This window comes from Phaethon aethereus (genome assembly GCF_964289735.1).
Source record: "Phaethon aethereus genome assembly, chromosome: 9".
Lineage (NCBI taxonomy): Eukaryota > Metazoa > Chordata > Aves > Phaethontiformes > Phaethontidae > Phaethon > Phaethon aethereus.
Window position 1 is genome coordinate 9040032 of NC_138585.1, and position 14631 is coordinate 9054662.

General features: G+C 46.4%; 1 protein-coding gene across 1 annotated transcript in view; it reads left to right on the plus strand.

Moving 5' to 3' along the window:
* Nucleotides 1–14106: 14106 nt before the first annotated feature.
* SGPP2 (sphingosine-1-phosphate phosphatase 2) overlaps nucleotides 14107–14631 on the plus strand; it is a gene marked incomplete at both ends in the record, with an annotated part of 36235 nt that continues 35710 nt past the window's right edge. Inside the window, one exon of the mRNA XM_082003844.1 lies at nucleotides 14107–14328. Within this exon, the coding sequence (XP_081859970.1) occupies nucleotides 14107–14328 (222 nt within the window). The remainder of the gene's footprint in view (nucleotides 14329–14631) is intronic.

Sequence of the window (14631 nt, forward strand, 5' to 3'; positions counted from 1 at the left end):
TAACTTATGCAACTGAGCCGATTCTGAGGGCTGACTTTTGGCTGAACCATTATTGGAGACTTTGGACGTTGTTCAGAAGAAGTTGTGTTACAAATTCTGAGCAAAAGTGGCAAACAACCCTTATGACATACACATTTTTCCACTTAAAATAATCATCCTGTGGCTGGTAAGAATTGATTTTTAGCATTTTAACTATTGGGCCTGATTTACCCAGTGAAGCATGCCAGTTTTATACTGGTGTAAGACTTGATCTAAGAAGAGCTGTGAGAGTGTAAAATGAACTCACCGATGAGCCAACCCCAAAGCGTCGTAGAAGAATCCTTCCATTTTTCACAAAGGACATGCTGGCATACATCCCTGCAGCAATAATGTCTTGTTTAGCTCGTTTAATTCTTCAGAATTTCTGTGTTGCTGTACCATAGGTATGTTTAATGAAATTTGACATCATGCTTTTTATTGATAGGTAGGAAGAAAGTTCTCTCAATGGATATGCAGGACAGGAATGGATCAGATGCTAGACCGTTCACAGTAAAAAAGTTAAACCCCCCTTTTTAATGCTTACGTTTTCTATTAATTTCGATGATTAAGTAGCTTGTTTAGGACAGATGCACAGGTCATTGGAGTCAGACAGCTCTTTGGATAAGTCCTTGTGGTTTAACATACTATTATGGTTGATGTCAGAAGTTTTTTGACGATACTTTAATATCAAGAGTTTTTTACTTTTATGAAAGTCTGCTTATTGTATGACTTTCTAGAGTGCATTAAGTAGCTAAGCCCAGAGTTCATTTGTTAAATATTTAGAAAAAGAGAAGTCTTTTGCTTTTCATCCTTCCACTCAAATTCATTATCAGAATTTCTCCTCCAAACCCATTTCCACTCACTTTTGAGGGGTGGCAAAAGCTGTGTGTTATTTTTATGCCCTATCATTGTATTGTAGGATGCTGCAACGTCATCTTCTGCTTTCTTCACGTTAATTTATTTCATATAATGTATTTCTGAATAATTTATAATTAAAGTGCTTTTTTACCTTTTCTGTCTTGGAACTACTGTAAAAGCTATTGCATGCGTGGTCTGTTGCATTCAATACAGAAAGGAACGTTAATTTTCAATATTAGTTGCAGGCTTTTCCAGGTACCTGAAAAAGGAGAGAAGAAGGATTACAATGATGATAATTCCACATCAGTCACAGCCATACAGGAGATGTGTTGTTCTCTTAGGAACATGTCATGGGAAAGATGCAGAGGTAAACAGATGCAGCGGTACCGTATTTGACACCCATCTCCCCTAAAAATACACTTTATTGTGTTGTAGCTGCTAAATGTCGTCCCACTTCAGTTGCCTCAGGCAATGAGGAATGTGTGAAAGACAGTGCCGCCCTCACTGACCAGGGGTGAATACCTCTGCTGGCCAGGTCTCTGCTTTTTCTTTTCTTCTAGGTTAAGCTTTAAGCTTCTCTTCCTCAACCAGTGTTGACCTGAAGCCCCACATCCTCGTTGGCATCAGTCTGATGCCAAATTGTACAACAGGTTTATTGGCAATAGAAGGGTGAGGATGCAGGCTTAAAGCTAGAGATGACTACATCATTTCTGATCAGAAATGATTCCCATCCATTTATTTTCCATAATCCTGTGTTTTCACCATGTTTCACCATGTTCCAAACAGGTAACTGCATTATGAACTTTGGTTAGGAAAAGATGAAGAACTGTTTAAAATTGTGAGGTTATGTTCCTTAGTGCAATATCCTTCTCAAATAGCCAAGGTTCAACCGCAACGAGGGGCATCATCACAGACTTGCTATCCAGAGCAAACCCATCTCAGAAATGTTATTTAAGCCGATGGCAGACGTGGGCTAACTCTGCAGTTCAGGCAGAGGTGACTCCAGCGCTGCCCATGCAGACCTATATTCAATCTAGCTAACCGGAGCGTCGGGATCAATCGTTGGGGCTCCAGCGCCGCGCTGGGTCCCTTGGGCTGTGCGGTACGGCGAAGCGCGGCCAAAGGAGCCCACGCCTCCCTCCTGTATGGCACTCTGTTATCGGCTCCCTGGAGCAGGAACTGTGTTTCTGTGTTAGGGTAACGCTGCCCTGGGTGTTTGCAGTGGTTTAATTAATCTCATAGAAAACAGTATTTAAATTGGTGCAGTCTTCCAGGTCGCTTTAGGAACAAATGTATTTTTATAGAATTTGCCTTCTAGTAAGCACACAGCACTTCTTCAAACCCTTTCCTGGTGATATAATTGAGAAAAGAAACCAGGAATTGCACCGATTTAACTGTTTTTTTTTCCAAAAGGACCAAGCTAAAAAGAGAAAAAGAGAGAAAACCTCAGAGAAGCCCTTTGTTTTGGCCAGCACTGTGTTTTCTGCTCATCACAGTAATAGTGAAAATTGTGTTCGATGCTGGATGCTGATTTAGGTGGCAGTGTGGGGCTGGCAGAGCCTGTTGGGGCTTGCTTGGTGCCACACGCTGCCTCGGCAGCCTCCGCAGGGAGACACGTCTCTGCGGAGCAGGGTGTTTTGGGATGCGGGACTGCTGTGCCTCATGTGGCACCTTGGGGCTTAAAATTGGCTAAGTCTTATGGCTATGCTGGCCACATTAAAGCAGCTCTGTGGGAAAATACCGCTAGTATTCATAATTACTAATAATGGTGATTAGAGTAGTTAGTGAATACCAGCATGGCTATTTGCTTTCGGGCAGTTACTTTCTGCTGCATAAATTGTCCTTGCATTGTACTGAGAAAGAAAATCTATTCCAAAATCACTTGAAAAGATTATTTAGTGCTTTGGGAGCTCTGTTTAAAATACACAGTACACATTTCAGTTACTGCTTTTATTACAGCATATCATTGGTAACATTGAGTTAAAATAGGGATGGTTATCTCTGAAGTAAAATCCTGATCCAGTGAAGTTGGTAAGAATTTTTTCATCAGCTTCAAAGGGGACAAGTTTTTATCCTTGATAATGACAGGGACATAGTTTTTAAAGACAGCTTGGAAACAACTACTATTGCTCAGACCACAATATTATGTATATGTGCTTAAATCAATTTTATTCGGAATGAGAAACAGATGAAGGATTTGGGGATTTTTGCAGTCATACTATTGCATATATTCAGATATTAATTTTTTTTTGTTTTGAAGTGAGCACACATGGGAGTTTTTTATTTTTTTAGACAAACTTTAGCGTCTTCTCACAAGAAATAACAAGTTTAAAAATCATTTGACATGAACCTAAAACCTGACCTATAGCTAGCTGAAACCTAAGGGACCATCAAATTCTCGGGGCTCAAGCTTAGTTCCAAATAGTATTATTTTCTGTTGTAGATGTATCTCAGTTTTGTGCTCAAGGAGTGCCTGCGTAGGGGAGAATAAACTTCATAAGCTTCACCTAAGCTAAGGTAACTTGTAAGGGGACATAGAAATTGGGTTGCCTCCGGCGTGGCAGGGCTGCGTGCCACCCTCGCCACCCCCTGCTCTCCCCACCTCTTGGAAGCCTCTGCATTCCCTACCTGGATCTCTGCAACCGAGCCCAGCCTCTGCTTTTAAAAGAGGTATCAGTCAAAAAAGCAAACCAAGCATTAGGGGTAAATTAGGAACAATTAAAACATCATTCTGCCACTGTGTCCGTTGCGCACTGAGCACTGTGCGTGCTTCTCGTGCCTCTTCTAGGAAGGAAAGCATTCAGGGAAGAGCAGGAAGCACCAGGGGTTGGGAAGAGCTTCCTTACGAAGGAAACCCCACGGACCAGGACTCCACAACCTCTGGAAGAGGTGGCTTAGAGGGGATACAATAGCGGTCTAATTGACTCTGCCAAACAAGCCAAGCGACTCAGACACAGCGAACGGATCTCCAGCATTACAAGGGTACGGAGACTGCCAGAAGGGATGCTGCCAACTCCCCGCCAAGGGTGACTGTAACTCTAGAAGGAAAGGGATATCTGATTTGTTGCTTGGCATACTCCTGCTGCATAGTCTGTTCTGCTGGCCCACTCATTTTCATAATATTGGAAGGAAAGATGAGAAGCTTGTTTCTAATGGGTTGATTAGATATTAAATATTTCGGAACAAAAACAACTAACAACTGGGATGTCTTTCTGGTGGGGGTGAGAACTCAGGATGTTACATTTGGAGAGAAAACTCTCCAATTAGCTAAAAATGCAGTTCTAGCCGACTCAAGAAGGAGATTCCTTCATCCTAATTTGAAATCTGAATTACTTTAATTGAAGAGTATATGGTTCCTGAGTTTTAGGAGTAAGAATAATTGCAAATGCATTCAGTTGCCATTTTTTTGTTCACGATTGCTTTCCTCACAAAAATGTGGACTAAATTTGTACTCCCACTGGTGAATGCCAATTTGGAAGATTTCCACTGGATTCATTGCAGTTGCCCTACTTGCACCTTCCTTAGCGAGTACAGAATCAGGCCCTGCGTGCATAATTTTTCCACTTTTAGACCTGAGGGAATATAATCGGGAGGCAGGCTGAGGTTCCATTCCAGATCAAGTCTTTCATATGCAGATTATAAAATCAGTGGAAAAAAAGCTTGGTTTGGCAGTTACTTTAAAAGAGACCTTTGGATTATTTTATCAACAGCAGAAGAGGCAATTCATTCTTCATGCTAGAAATCATTGTATATCTCATTTTGGGAGATGTGATCTATACTGACTGATTTTCATGTAGAGAGAAAAATACCATATTTGGGAGAAATTTTTTTAGGGCCACTGCAGGTCTCTGGAAATGCTGCTGCCCTCAGAAACCTCATCCCGCAATCTCAGAGAAATATTTTTACCCAATGTATGTAGATCAGTACTTTTGTTTTATTTATTTCCGTAGTCTTGTCTAATCTCTTTGACAATCTGAGGCTTCAAATAAGATTTCAGCAGCTCATCCAAAGTTTCTATATTAATTCTGCTAGAAGCACAGGCATTGAGTTATAATTGTGGTTCGGATTTGTAGATGCTAATGCAAGAAAGTGCCTGAGGACTGTATCTTCTATCAACTCTTGCACTGCTAGAGATCTCATAACTGCTAAAGGAGGGAGTTAAAACATGGTTTTCTCTTCACCCATTGCCAGGAAAGTTGCCAACCAGATGGATGGTCCTTGGTGGTCGGTGAACAATCATAGTTAAAGTGCTGTAGGTGCTGCCAGTGTCTTTCAAAAGAATGCATATTCCCCAAATGAGCAGAAATAAATAGAGATAGCAGGGTGGGCATGGGTGTCTTCTCTGAAACAATCAATGGATGTCTCAAGCCTTGTTGGCTTGCACAGTGTCCGTGCAAGGGCCAGAGGTCAGGCTGTAGCCCTGTAAATGCTGCCGTAACATCCACCCTCCCGGTCAGAGCGTGCAGCAGCTCCTGTCAGGTGTGCTCGGTCGCCTCTCGGATGACATCTGATATTCAAGAATTTGATGCAGAGGAAATATTTTTGCTAAACTAGTTAAAAATAAAGATTATTGCAATAGCTGTACAGACAGTTGATAGAGTTTGCATTAAAGGGAGAAGACAGAGTATGGCCATGTTTCTGTCCTGCAAAAAGTATTGAAAAAGCCTGCCATTTGGTGATAGTTAAATATGTTTCAACAGCAAAATGTTTGCTCTGAGAGTGAGGCATGGCAGAAAATTGCTCCTGCTATGAGTTTTTAGAGATGAAGGATCAACGATGACTCCATTCTGAAGAGGGATGAGGGAGAGGCCCAGGCAAGCCACCTCCTCAGTCTGCCTGCCTCTGGGTGCAGTGATGTCTGCACAAAGAGGTCAGTAAGCGCAGGGTAGCCCTATATTTCTGTCTTCCTTACGGATCCCTTTTCCTTCCTTCCTTACCCCGGTCTGAAGATGGTCGCATTTTTAAGGGCTTGCAAACTGCTTCAGAAAGCCAGGGCAGGACAGCCTGAGGCTCTGGAAATATGCGGGTCACACCTGAAAGAAATAGTTATCTCAACTTCATTTATTCATGTGTAAGAGTAGAAGTACCCTTGCTTCATCAGTAGCAGAGTATTAATTGCTAGAATCAGGGCAAATTCCGAGAATATAAAAGGTTTTGTCTTTCTGTACAGTTCATTTCGTAGCTTCCAGTGTTTGAAGTGGATGACTTGTATTATTTCTAATAAATCAAGGCAGATGCTCTCAGACCTCCTAATGATTGCTTCTATCTACTATACCATAAAAAATGTACATGTGTATCCTTCTTGGTTTACTGCCAGTCAGTCAATGTTAAAACGCTGACATATGGGTGTGTGATTTTTTGCTGTCTTTAAAATAAGATCAATGACATTAAGGTTTGTCATGTAAATACTAGAAATAAAGCAAAAAACCCAAGAGCTATTTATGGTTTTAGGATGACATCTGTAATGTGGGTGGCAGTGGAATGAAAAGTAGAGAATTTCAGAGCTCTTCATAGTTGAATGAATTGACTGAGCATATATTTTTTAGTGGTTTAAAAAGCGTTAGTTACCCAAAGTTCATGCACACAAACAAAATAAATCTATGAACTAAAGATAAAATACATCTATGAACTGGCTGCACTAGCGCCAGTCCATTTCATTGCTCATCTTCCACTCCCACCCTTCCTTCTCTGGGCTGCTAACTCCCAAACAGACTTTCTGCTGAAACTCATAAATTACCTGAAAAAAAACATTTAACAAGTCGGCAGCTCCCAGAACAAGCCACTGTAGCCCTTCTCAGGATGCTTTGTGTTGGCTGAGTCTCTGCATGGCGGAACCATTTCCGATTGATGGCCAGGTTCCCGGGCACGGGCAATGCCCAGCTCCATACCGCAAACAAACGGTTTAGATGAAGGAAAGAACTACTCCCACTCTGCTGCATTCCGAACAAGCGTTTGACAGCAGTGACTCGTGCCACAGCAATACGCATTTAGAAAACATAATGCTGCAGAAAAATGCTTCAGAAGTGATGGCAGGAAGTTTCTTATAGGTAGGGTGCCACGAAGAGAAGCTGTGAAGGGGCAGGATGGAGAGGTACCTCGCTTTGAAATCCATCCTCTGCTCTGAACAGGATAACCATGGAAAAAACGTGCAGTGCACAAAGGGTCTTTGCAAGTGGTCTCTGCCAGGGCAAGATAAACCGCTGCTCCCCACCGCGAGCCAGTATCAACGATTTTCCTCCAGGAAAAGGTACGTGATTAAAATCCGCGGCTCCTTTCCCGCAGTCTTCGCTCAGTTTTGCGCGTGCTGGCCGTGAGCTGCCCGTTAGCAGTTGGCTGCTGAAAGGCAACACACCGTGCTCGGGCTTCCTTCTGTGTGCCTGGGCTCAGGGCAAAACTGACCTTTCTAGACCGATAGCTTGCTTGAAAGACGAGTGAGTTGTAAAAAGCAGGGTATTGCGCTGTATTCGGTAATAATCACTCAAGAACTGTCACGTTGTCACCGTCTTTCCACGTGCTGAACGAGGGTTTATTCAAGAGAGCATGCCAGGAGCTTTCTCAGAATCAAACAACCAAAGAGAAAGGACGTTTGTTGAGCTGAGCTCTTCCAGCAGCGGCCACGTCTCTGTAGAAAAGCTGTGCCGTCAGACTGGCTGCCGAATTCCCTTCCCTTTGGGGCAGCCCGGCAGCCCAGGCACCGACTGCTGCAAGCAGAGACGCGCCGGGCAGCAGCGTGAGCGCCGCCGTAAAAATGCGAGAAAACCTTTCCGGGGCTCCAAGTGCGTGAAGGCAAAACTCAACCCAAAGACAGGCAAATTTTCACCATGTTAGGCCTAGGCTGCCCTTGAGATAATCAGATTTTTTTTAGGGGGAGCTAAGATAATTGTAAATAAAATCAGACAGGTGAACTCTTACGATAGTTGAGCTTTTAAACATTCTTGGGGGTTAAGTTTGTTATTTAAACATAGCATTATTAACTTCTCTGCTGTTAATTTCCCGAAACGCTGAAACAGCGAAGGTATGGTATAGCCTACAAATAACTCAAAATGGTGAGAACACCTCTAGGAATTTCACAGTAGATGTGCATGCAATTGAAGTGTCCAAATGATACGGTGCAGAATAATTATTTAAATGACATGCTAATCATTGCTGGAAATTAGCAATACCATTTCAAGCAATGCAAATCATAAGCAATTACATAGCATTATCTGGTTACTTACACTCCAAACAGAAAAGGTAATTATTCCTACCCAAGACAGCAGCCGCAGCTTCAGCACGTTGCAGTTTTTGGAGGTGCTTTCATCCTTCCGTGTTCTAAAATTCACTTTGCTTTTGTACTTACATTCTCTAAAACTGAAAATATGACCACGTATATAATAAGGATTTTATAATAAAATTGTAGGAGAACTTTGAAAACATGAGTCTACAAAATTCCATTTTTTCCCCTGCCTAAAGTTACGGGAGTTGATGAGCAGTTTGGACCCTAAAGGACTGATATATTTAGCACATGCTGTGTGCTGGAGCTTTACATTTTTAAGACCATCTGTGCAAAGACAATCAGCTTTGCGTTCAGTGCGTTGAAGGCTGCGGGGGTATTACAGAAACATGTTCCGATCTTGCTATACTGCTCGGTTAAACTAACGAGGGTATTTGCATAGAAAACATTTTCGCCTAGTCAGAAAAGGCACACAAAACGCGCAGGCTTGAGAGCCATTACAGCTGTGTGGAGTCTTGTTGTGCAAAAGCAAGCTGGTTTATGTCGTTACGTCTCAAACGGAGGTCAGATTCAGTGAGAATTGTGCCTCTCCATGGCTTCACGTTGCAGGCACAAGACCGTTCCTGCCGCTGCAGAGCAAAGCCTGGTGAAACTTTGTGATTCTTTCTTTATTGACCTATGTTGCAAAAGGTTTTTTCCCGAGAAAGTTTCTTCAGGATGAATTTTACTTGAACTTTGATATGCATGAAATCAAAAGCAAAAGATGAAGGTGCTGTGAAAACCATAGTTTCTCCTGCATTGGTTTCTAAGGACACCTTCTACAGAACTGTGCCATTTCTTCACTTCAAAATCTTCAGTTCTTCCAGCTAAACTGAGAAAGCTCCATTTTGTTCCCTGTGAGGTTAGTGGGTGGCTGGGTCTGACAATCAGTACAAAAGTCTCAGATCCAAAATAATGTGTTCAGTAACGTGTGAACTAAAAAAACCAGAGTACTCTGAACTTTTGGTATTAAAAGCATACAAATTTTATTAGTTTCTTTTGTGAAGAATGTGAAAAATGCAAATTGCCAAAAAATGCTGAAGGAAGATGAAAGTAAGAGAGAAAATGACAGATGATAATGAAAACATATGGGATGAAGCTGGGAAAGAAAATTGGTTCAAAACCTGGTTAAACACAATGTGCCACCATACTGATGAGTTGGTGGGCTTCCTGTCTTCGCCGCATGGCCAAAGTGTTTCTGCTTCTAGCTGTAAGTATCTACAAACGGTGAAGAAGAGGGATCGCAGCAAACTGTAAGTTGAGCCCCAGCCCTCCCTCTGGCACAGCCCACGTCCCACCGTCACGCTCTGCGGGTGCCGGGCCACAGCCTGCTGGTGTTTATAGCTCTACCTTGTTAAACCTTCATGTCCATGGTCATGTCACCTCAGCGGGTTTTTTGCTGGGAAAACTGCAGTTCTGACATTTGTGTGTACAACGAACAACCCGCTGCCGCCTGAAAGGGCTGTCAGCGGGTGTAGCCCTGCGATCCTCCGCAGTGAAACGTGGTGGTTGTCTGTAGAGCGACTGTAAGAGTTATGCTCACATTTGCTCCTTCAGACCCATTCCCTCACTTACGAGTCACAACAAGACTTGTCTGGCTGTCAGGATTGCAAACTCGCGCTGGCATCCGAAAACTGAGCTGTGTTCTCCCAGCATCGTTATCCACCCCCAGTCGTGGAATTTGTACTTCGCTCTTAGCTTTGTTGATGCTGGAGGCAAAATTACCCACTGTCATGACAGTGACACCCATTGCTGTTAAGGAAATGCCTTCAGCGCAAGGCTCTATTTTCAGCTTTCTCAAAAGTTATCCTTTGTAGTCTCATCTTTCATGCTTATCTTCAGCCCAGAGAAGATTTTCTTCCCTTGTGAAAATGTAGCTGAATGCTGAACAGCTATTAGTGAGATATTTTGGCCCTAGACGAGGTAGTTTCACCAGTTAAAGCTTTAAAAACATTTTTTGCAGCTGGACAGCTTATACGTAGCTACTCATATACAATGCTACTCATCTAGTCCTTTGCAGTGATGTTTCTTCCACTGGTTTTGCAGAAAACTGCCTTTCTAAATGTCAGAAAAACTGTATGTGGCATACAAAGTGTGGGACAGTTCTTTAATTTTTTGTTTAATTTTGGTTTTTTTTCCTAAAGCAAGTCTTCCAAGGAGCCAAATGCTGAGTATTTTTCTTGGCCATCAGAGATATGGTGAGATAGGTCTCAAGCAAAAGCAATTAGAGCATTGTTCTGTAAGAGGAATAGAAGAGGAATGATTCATACTCTTGCTTTGAGCAAGAATAAACAAGTTGTTCCATGAGCAGTGCAAATGATAAAACAAGCTTCCTATAGATTTTTATTCCACGTTAGTAGGCACTTTCCTCAGCAATAGTCAGTATTCTGCCCTCGGTTCTCTCTCAAACCCTCCATCCTCTTTGTGGCCCAAACACCTCCCAGTGATGTGCTACGGTCCTTCCTACGATCCTCTGTTCCGTCCTGAAAGTGTCTCTATGTTCCCCTTTTCGGGGTGCCCCAAAACCACGCCCTGTGCCCTGCAGCCGTGCCCCTGTCTGTTCGGTACCGGGCAGGGGGGAGGCGGAATGGCCGGCAGCACGCCTGGAGATGATGGTGTCCTGAGTGGGGCCAGCGGGCCGCCCAGGCTGTGCCTCTGCCCGCTATTCCGCCGCCGTTTCTCCCTAAAACTCCAGGAGCGCAAGTCTGGGCAAACCTCTGCTCCCGTGATAAATGTGGTTTGAATTGGCCAGATGGTTCAAAAATCGGCTGAGGGGAGGTGGTAGATGCAGACTGATTAAATTGATCATTACCTTCCTGAGAAAATGCCCAAAAGCCATCAATCAGTTTTCTGGGTGACCTAAGCCGAAGCTGAAATGTTTCTTTCATTCCAGAAATCAGTCTATGTGAGGAACGTAACTTTCACAAATCTCTTCACTTTCCGTAGCAAAAAAGGGGTGCAGGCTTGCGCCATCAGCGTATGTACCACTTACAGTTGCTAACGAGTGTTGGGCATCTGGCCTCTCCAGGCATTCCCACGAATCCCTTTGGATATTCGCACCCCTGGGCCCCCCAGCACCTTTGTAAAATGCGCCCACCCCTCCAACCAGGTTAGGGTCAGCTCGTTAAGGAGCTGGAAATGACCGGCAGCGTAGTTTCCACACGCAGCCTTATTTTGCAGAGGCAAAGGGTCCCTGCGGTCTTGAGGGAAGGGGTGTTTGAAGTGCCCTCAGACCTGGCGAGCTTCCCACCCCGTTTGGTTTTGGATTTTTTTTTCTTTTTTTTCAATGACGCTGCGGTTCTGGCCTTTGCTTTTCCTCCCATTCCCCGGCGGTTCGTACCTGCGTGCCGCTGCCCCTGCAAGGCGAGAGGGCTTGCTCGACTGGCGTTCCCCGTGCCACAGAGCGGCAGGAAGGTCCCGCAGGCCTGGCTTTGCCTGATGCTTCGCCGCTCAAGCTAGCATAAGGAAATTTGGGGGTAAAGCTGCGCGCAGTTGCTGTGTGCGAATGCCTCTGCTAATAATATCTACTAACGCAATCTAAAGTCACAGCTGTATTAAGCCTCTGCCAAGAAAATGGTAAATTCTCAAAAGTAGATTCCCCCACACCCTCTGTGGCTTTCTTGGAGGCCTCCGTGAATAAAAGATAAACCAAGAGCTGGAGTGCTCAAAGACATGGACAAGGCAGACTGAAATAAATAATAGGTAGAAATCCTTGCCCCACCCCTTTTTTTTTCCTCTCTTTTTTTTTTGGCTTTATTAGGTTTAGAGTAGGTTTTGAAAAAAATCTCAGTCACCCTGAACTCCTGTCGGCTGGATGCTGACGTCCTCACTGGGGCGCACTCCCACTAACCCAGGTGTTTGGCTGAAGAAGAATTAGGTAGAAGCTGGCTACGAGTCGTTAGTTCTATTTTAATACTTGGGAAGCATTATAATGACAATGGGAAGACACAAGTATGTAGGCAGATCAGATAAATATTGACTTGTGGTTGACAAAAAGATGTTTTAAAATACTTGTGGAGTGCTTGCCCCAGCCATGCACTTTCATTCCTGCTTTCCTGCTTTACGCCGTGTCTGTGGATGAGATCCTATCTCACCGGCATCAGTGGCAAAACTCCCACCCCTGCCTGCAGGGCTGTAATTTTACTCTTCAAATTAATGTTTTAAAAACTCTCGTATGCGTTTGTCATATAGGCGGATAAAATAAGAATGAAATAGCTTTGAAGACTTTCTGCAATACAATGAAAATAACTATGAAGGAACTATGGACCGAACTCATCTCTCATCCAGCTCTACTGAAGTCAGCCGATGTCGAAGGAGTTAAGCAACGTAAATGCAAATTTTAATTGAAATTCCACACTTGTGGATGTTTTGCATATCCGAGAAACAGTAAAAAGAACAGAAAAGCTTCCCAGATACTTATGAGCGCACCTAATGTATTATACAGCCATTAAAAATCAAAACCAGAAGCAAACAATGAGTAATTCCAGGGAGTAAACAATATAAATGTATAACCAAGCCGGAATGGGCAGCCTCCCTCCTCAGCCCGCATGAACTGGTTCTGCCGACAAGCAAGCTGCATGCAACCCTGTCATCACGGCCACGGATGAGTGTGTGCGCTCATCACAGGAAAGCACTTGAAACGTGGTGTCACCTGCAGCTGTGGTTGGGCAAGCCTCGAATGACTGAAGAGTACACCTTGAGAAGATAAAGGAAAATGAATCACACGGAACATCCAGATGGCATCTATGGAGTCTGCTCTGGAGTCTGGATGGGAGTGAAGGAGCTGCCCTGTAGCTCCTCGTGGAAGCCACGCTGCCCACAGCCAGCACGAGCAAGGGCACAGGGACAGGCCAACCTTCCAGAAAGCAAAGGAGCATGGCGCTGGCTTCCAAGGGCTCTAGAAAAAAAAAAAGCCTTGATGCGATCCTGGATAATTTGGGGTATTTGAGAGCGGGGGGGAAAAAGTAACAGATTTGCAATGAGCCTACATTGAGTGATGATTTTGCAATCTTTGTATGAAATGTATTTCTGGGGATAGAAACGGGCTGTTCCAAAAAAACCCAATACACCAACAAAACTAAAGTCCTTAATGCTTCAAGAGCAGAAATTGGCAAGTATCATCCACAGCAAGTTTTGCAGCCCCAGGGCTTGTGGGGTATCTTCCAAGTGATAACTTCTCTCTTTCTATGGGAGACTCCATAGCTGCATTTAAAGAAGAAAATACTTAGAGATGTATGCGTAAATGGGTATGTATACAATATATATGTGTAAATATTCAGGAGAAAAAATAAATGTTGGCTCCAAGATGGGACAAAATTAAACCAGGGCCAGCTCAAAGCAACCCCAGAGGGGAACTGGTGGGAGGTGAACCCACGTAGCCCTTCCATGTGGGGAGCAGTGGTGTGAGAGCTTGCATGGGGAAGGGGAGAGGCTCAGCCCGGCAGTCCTCCTCGCCCGCCTTTGCATGGCATCCGTGTTTAAGTGTTTTCCAGGGAAATCCCGAAGCTCTTGGTGAGATTCGGGGCGGTTTACCTTTAGGCTAAGAAAGCGGGCTGTGTTTATCTCAGGGTAGGTGATGCTCTTTCTTTCTTCACCCGGGTAGTCATGGCGGAGGAAAAAAGACAAAAAAGAGGAGCTCGCTGAGATCCCTGCTGCCGCCGGGTGGGAGACCGCCGCGCCCCGGCCCCGGCCCCGGCCCCGGCCCCGGCCCCGGCCCCGGCCCCGGCCCCGGCCCCGGCCCCGGCCCCGCCGCGCTGGGGCTGCCGCTGCCGGGCGGGAGAACAGCGGCGGGGGACGCCCGGCCCGGCCGGCAGGGGGCGCTCCCGGGCGGGGCACAGCACCTGTGCGGGCGGGGCGGGGCGGGGCGGGGCGGGGCGGGGCGGGGCGGGGCGGGGGGCGGGCGCACCTGTGCGGGCGGGGCGCACCTGCCCGCGGCCCCGCGGCCGCCGGGGCTGCGCGGCGCGGAGGCTGCCGGCAGCATGGCCCGCTTGCTGGGCTTCCTGCGCAGCTCCCAGCCCGTGGCGAGCTTCCAGCGCTGCTGCGGGCTCTTCCCCGCCGGCGAGGAGGGCGGCGCCGGCGGCGGCGACCCCGCAGAGGCGGCCCGGGACCGCGGCGCCTGCAACGGCGGGGGCGCGCTGCGCCGCCCGGCTGCCGCCGGCCGCGGCCCCGGCAAAGGGGAGCGGAGCGGCCGCGGCCCGCAGGTGAGTGCCGCGGGGGGCGGCCGGGCCGGCCGTGACTCAGCAGAGCCGCCCCCCGCGGCCGTGCGCGCAAGGGCTGCCCGGCGGCCCCCACCCCCGCATCCTACCGCCTGTCCGGGCGGGGCGCCGGGAGCGGGGCCGGAGGGGCTGGGCGGGGGAGCGCTGCTCGGGGCCGCAGCCCGGCATCACCCCGGCGCCGCCGGGAGGCGTTCCTGGGGTTCCGCGCTGGCGCCCCCGAAACGAGAGCGTCGGCGGGAGCGGGGGCCCGCCCGTGGCGGTGCCCGCAGGCGCTCTGCGGCAGCGCCG